This window comes from Gossypium hirsutum, chromosome D03 (assembly GCF_007990345.1).
Source record: "Gossypium hirsutum isolate 1008001.06 chromosome D03, Gossypium_hirsutum_v2.1, whole genome shotgun sequence".
Lineage (NCBI taxonomy): Eukaryota > Viridiplantae > Streptophyta > Magnoliopsida > Malvales > Malvaceae > Gossypium > Gossypium hirsutum.
Genome location: NC_053439.1, coordinates 47,537,707 through 47,543,804, shown reverse-complemented (window position 1 = coordinate 47,543,804; position 6,098 = coordinate 47,537,707). Strand labels below are relative to the sequence as shown.

General features: G+C 27.2%; 1 protein-coding gene across 1 annotated transcript; it reads left to right on the top strand.

Moving 5' to 3' along the window:
• The first annotated feature begins 4,171 nt into the window (after positions 1 to 4,171).
• Positions 4,172 to 5,762, top strand: LOC107950252 (uncharacterized). The gene has a single exon (XM_016885065.2). The coding sequence runs from the start codon at positions 4,647 to 4,649 to the stop codon at positions 5,556 to 5,558; it is 912 nt and encodes a 303-aa protein (XP_016740554.2). The 5' UTR covers positions 4,172 to 4,646; the 3' UTR covers positions 5,559 to 5,762.
• Positions 5,763 to 6,098: the final 336 nt, after the last annotated feature.

Here is a 6,098-nt window from a genome sequence, read left to right as displayed (position 1 = left end):
CACATCAAAGATTATCGATATGGATGATGTTTTGGATTTCGATTATATTCAATATTATTATGGACTATGGAGTAATAACGTTCTTATTAGTATAATGAGAGATATTTTCTCTTTACATACAATTCTGTTAGGAGTGTGAGTGGTCCTTGTTAATTTTGGATATGTTTTATATTTGTTTTAATAAAAAAAACATATAAGTTTTAGTTAATTCAATTAACCAACCAAATTAACCGAAAAAGTTCGGTTTGGTTAAATTTTTTGAAAGAAGTTTGGTTCGGTTAAGGGTTTAAAAAGTTCGATTAATTCAGTTAATGCTAGTTCGGGTTGGTTAACCGATTGAACATCCCTACTTTCAAGGGGAGGACCAAGTTCAAATCTTAGAGGTGATATTGTTGGTAGGAGGAGCCACGAACCCCGAACATAGACCATAAAACAGACATGAAGTATATAAAAAAACATTAATAATTATACAAAAATATTTTTAAAAATAATAAGTATTAATAATTTTATAATTTATACTTTTTTTTAATAATTTTTTAATTTATAATTTTTACTAATTATTAAATTTGGTAGCCATGTTAATATTTTGTAATAATTATTAATATTTTTGTAATTTTTATAGTTTTGTACTAATTAAAATGAATTCGGACATCCATGTGTCCTAATTCATCTGAATTAGAGGTGCTCATGGGCCGGGCCGGGTTCAACTAAAATTTTAGGCCCATTTACTAGGCCCGGGCCCAACCTAAAAAATGAGCTTAAAATTTTGCCCAAACCCGACCCGAATAAAAATGCTAAAACCCAGGCCCGACCTGGCCCGCCCGTATTAATTTTTTATATTATTTTTATATAATTTTTAAATATATATAATAAATCAAAAATACTAAAAACATCAAAATAAATATTTCCCAACAAATTGAAAATAAATTTAAAAAAATATGTAGACTTAAATAACATTAAGATAAATGCAACTTAACAACCAAATGCCTTTAAAATAATAACAAAATTAACAATAAAATAAGTTTTATACAATATCCAAACAATAACAACAAAATAGTAGCAACATAATAGTAAAATGGTAGCAAAATAGGGAGAAAACAACAAGAAAATAACATTAAAAAAAAAGAGCAGATTTTTTTGTCCTATAGTGAATTTCGGTTGGGGTCAGGCTCAGACCAAAAATGTCTTACCCGAGGCACGACCCATTTTTTAGGCCTATATTTTTGCCCAAACCCTCCCACATTTCAGGCGGGCCTTCGGGCTGGGCCAGGTGGCCTGACCCATGATCAGGTCTAATCTGGATGTAGACAACTTTTTGTCCAGGTTCATTCTTGATGTTCATTTTATTAATTATTATATTTTTTATAAAGTATTCATTTTTTCATTTTTTTTCAAATTTTTTACATATTTTTATTTTTATAATATTCTTATAATATTTTAGTAATTTTTAAATTTTTTTATAGTTTTGTAGTCATTTAGAACGAATCTGGGTAAATTATTTTCTAGATTTAAATGAACTTGGGCAATCCTGAACAACCATTTTGTCCAAGTTCATTCTAGATGTATATATTTTTAATAATTTTAAAATTTTCAAAAAAAATATTTTTTTTATTTTTGCTGATTTGGCATATCACGTTAGTGTCGTTTGCCACGTCAACACCATTAACGATCAAACCAATCAATTGATGAATTCCGTTAACATAAAGGCTTAGTTGATTGTTTTTTTATTGTCATGAAAGCTAAAAAAAAAAGGGCTTAATGATATTTTATTTTAAATTTACTAAAAGATATTATTTTTACCATTTAAGTCAATAATTTTAACTATATGATAACATTTAAAAAAAAACATCAAAACAAGCATTATAGTTCAATAGTTTGGGAGGAAAGGTTTCTACACATAATGTTGAAACCCTTAAACATAAACCAATGAACTTGAGATCATCTGAAATAGTAGCTTGTCTTTAAACAACAATAGCCACAATTTGAGTTAGGCTTTAAGCATGATTTTTGAGACTTGAATTTTACTTAATACAAATATATTTTATGTACACATTTACTCCAAATTTACTTTAATATAGAAAAACTAAAGGTTTATTGTTAAATTAAGCCCTCAATATTTATATCTTTTGTTTATTTAACTTTTTTTTAAAGTTAAAATTGGCCATTAGTTTTTTAGAAAGAGTTAAAATCAGTTTCTCTTAACGAAAATACTGACTAAAACATTAAATTTTTTTAACCATGTTGCCGTGACAACTCATGTGACAATCCATGTGTACTTCATGCTGATATGATACTATTTGACTTATATGTCATGTCAATAAATAATTTAAAATTCATAAAATATTTAAACAAATAAAACTTCAAATATATATATATATAACATTTCATAAAAATTCAAAAAAAATAGCATGAAATACACGTGAATTGCCATGCGAGTTATTATGTTTAAAAATTTAAAGTTTTAATCTGTATTATTGTTAAAAATAACAATTTGACTATTTTTAGAAGGTTGATAGTTAAATGTGACTTTTTTTAAAAGATTGAGGGTCAAATTTGAACTCAAAAAATAATAAAAACCAAATCAATAAAAGATATAAACCAAAACTAAACAATGTAGCTCCATTTTGAAACAGTAAATTCCTATACTTTCATAAAGTATGAGATTTAATTTTTATATTTAAAAAATTATAAACTAGATTATTTTATTTTTTTAATTTTAAAACTTCAATTTAATTATTAAAATCATTAAATTTTTTTTGTCAAATATTGTCAAATTTCATTTTTTTGGTCAAATATACATATGCCAAAATTGAAAATTTTTTATAAAAAGATTGACAATTTTAATGATTGAATTATGATTTTTCAAATTGAAAAAAAGCATATCTTTATTTTTAATTTTTTATAAATAATTTTATTTTCTATTTTTTAAAATTTTAAAAAATACACGTGGTAAATATAAATATAAAATTAATTTCAATAGTGAAAATATTAAAACATGGTTCACTTAAACATTAGAAATAAAAAATTAAATCTAAAGATTAAAAATTATTATCTTCATTACTTTATTAATTTCGCATATTTTTATTTTTTAAAAATCCATTTTCTAAACATGTGTTTTTTGTGTTTTTCATTTAACCATATAAGTTTGAACTTTTTAAATATATGATTAAATCTGCAATTTTTTTGTGAAAGAATACGGGGACAAGTAATAGTAGGGAGACCAACCCAAACTAATGAAAGTCAAGTTGTAGCAGCTAGACATGAAATCAAATCTGTATTTTCCATTAAAAATTAATATATAACCAAAGTTGATAAATTTGTGTTAAAAAAGGTCCACAGAAATGACAATTAATACGGAAATTCACTAAATGACCTTTGCCACTGGTGTTTAGTTTAAATCCGCTTAAGGTTACCTACAGGTTACGGTGAATGTAAAATAAATAATTAGGTTAAAATATCTTATATTTTTCGTAAATTTAATTTTTTTATTATTTAAAATAAATAATTTAATTTATAGTAAATAATTACTTTTTTTTTTGTAAAATGCCTCACTATGATGACTTGAGGACTCAAATTTGATTCAAATATTTGGACACTTTTACTTTTTCCAAGCACTTGTTAATGTTTATTTATTATACTTGATATAATAGGGGTGGGGATGAGGTAACATGATTCGAATCTGTGTCAAACGATTAATCATCACTTTATACAAGTTAAAATTATATTTTTATTTTTATAATATCATAATTATTATTAGTTAAGTCAAATTTAATAATTTAAAACATTTAATTAAATTTAATATATAGATATTAATATAAAATTATATTTTAAATCAAACTCATAGGTACTTTTACTCTAAATATTAACAATAAAGATAGGTGAATTTTTCTTAAAAAAAAAAAATCCCTCCCAAGTTCTAACTAGTGGCAGTTGAAAACGAAAAGGCTTTGTCCCTATAAATTTATAAGGAAATTCTTTTGAATATTAATAATTTAATTTATTTATTTTTTAACATAATTTTTTAACTTCATCAATGCTTCCAACTCATAATACTGACATACGTTTTTTGTGTTAAAAGATTTTTTTTTAACATTTATATTTGAACCAATTGTTAAATATTTTAATCAAATTATTATTTATTTTCTTGTAAAAAATTTGAGAAAAATAAAAATAAAGGCATTGCCAATTTTCCACTCCACCCCACAGCACATATTTTCCTATTCCCCCAAATGTATTCGATTTTCAATTTCCACACACACAAAAAATCTCTTTTCATTTTTTATTCGGAGCTAAGAGTTTCTGTTTTCATTGGCGGTAACTCTTAAGCTATTATTTGTGGTGTTCCATTCTTGCTTATAAGGTTTGGACTTTAAGGTAAGTCTTTATCTGCAGTAAAGCTTTTCCTCAGATTCCTTGTGGCGTGTATTTCAGGCAAATTATAACCCTTTATGCATTCCCACTAGGAATCCTTAGCTTTGTGAATTGTAGTAAAAGTGAAAGCTTTTGGTCAAGTTCTTAGTTCTTCTGCCATGATTTAAAGGTCCCTTTTTTAACCTCTGTTTTTTTTTTTGAGAATTTTGGTACTGAATTTCAAGCAAAACCCAAGGTTGGAATTTTCCAGGAAATGTGAATTTTCAAGCAAAAAGATGGCATCTTTTAGTGGATTAGGGATAGGTTTAAGCTTAGTTTTTGGTTGTCTCTTTTTGGCACTTGTTGCTGAGCTTTACTATTTGCTTTGGTGGAAGAAGAAGAGAATTGTTAGCAGCTCACAGGTTGAAGATGATTATAGCAAATATGCAAAGGAACTCATTCACCTTTTCTGCTGGAAAAAGTCTTCTCCTTTGCATGCACCATCCACCCATGGAGATTTAGGCATCAATGGAGTTGTTGAGCCAGATTTGGAGCATGGTTCAACCAAGGATTTGCTGCTAAAGGGGTTTGGTGAAGAAGGTGTTGAATCAGAGCTAATGAGGCTCCACAACCTTGCTGGTCCACCAAGATTCCTCTTCACTATCAATGAAGAAACAAAGGAAGACCTTGACTCAGAAGATGGGAGGTCTAAAGGTGAAAAAAGCAGGAAAGGATCAAGAACAAGGAGCTTGAGTGACCTTATGTTAACCATTGACACCCCTTTGGCTTCTCCTCCACCATTGAACCCCTTAGATTCTTACCACCACCAAGGATTCAACCCTCTCTTTGAATCATCGACAGATGGTGGTGGTGAGTTAAACAAGCTGAGACCTTCTTCTTCTTCATCACCCCCTCCAAAGTTCAAGTTCTTGAGGGATGCAGAAGAGAAACTTTTGAGGAAATTGATGGTGCTTGAAGCTGAGAAAAGGGTGCATAGAAATGGAGGTAGTCTTCAAGATTCTGGTGTTAAAGCAGCAATTTTAGCAGATGAGATAATAGAAGGGTCTTTCTTAAAATTCATTGTAGGGGAACCACTCCAGTATTTGCCACAGTACCCTTCAACTTCTTCTCAGATACTGCCATTGCCTTCTTCTCCTTCATCATTCAGACCACTAGACAAGAAAGACAAGTATGCATTTGGTTCCTGAATCCTGTCTTGCTGCTAGATGAGTTTTTTTGGTTAAGTTTATTATTCTTTTAATCTACTAATTAATTCCTCAAGATGCTTTACTTGTGTATTAGTGTTTTTCCCCCTTTTGGCCAAATACTTGTGTATCATAGGTTAAAATATGCCACGGGTTCTTGTATTTTTCACAAAATTGGAATTTAATCCTTGTACTTTCAGAGTTTAATTTCTCTACTTTTCAGATTTCAGAAATTCAATCTAATTGTTAACATTGTTAAATTTATTGGTATAATATTTTAAAATAATAAAAAAATCTCATTTTAAAAAATAAAATTGTAATAAATTTGAATTTAACAAAATAATTTTAACAAACTTACTAGTTGTTAAAATTTAAAAAATAAAAATTCTTAAAAATAAAAATATAAAAATTAAATTTAAAAAATTTGAACTTATAACTTCTTCAAAATGAAAAAAAAACATGGTCAAATTTTATAAAAGCCTCTGATATTGTATGTATTTTTTATTTAATCCTTAAACTTTTTGAAATGATTAATTTTTTTAC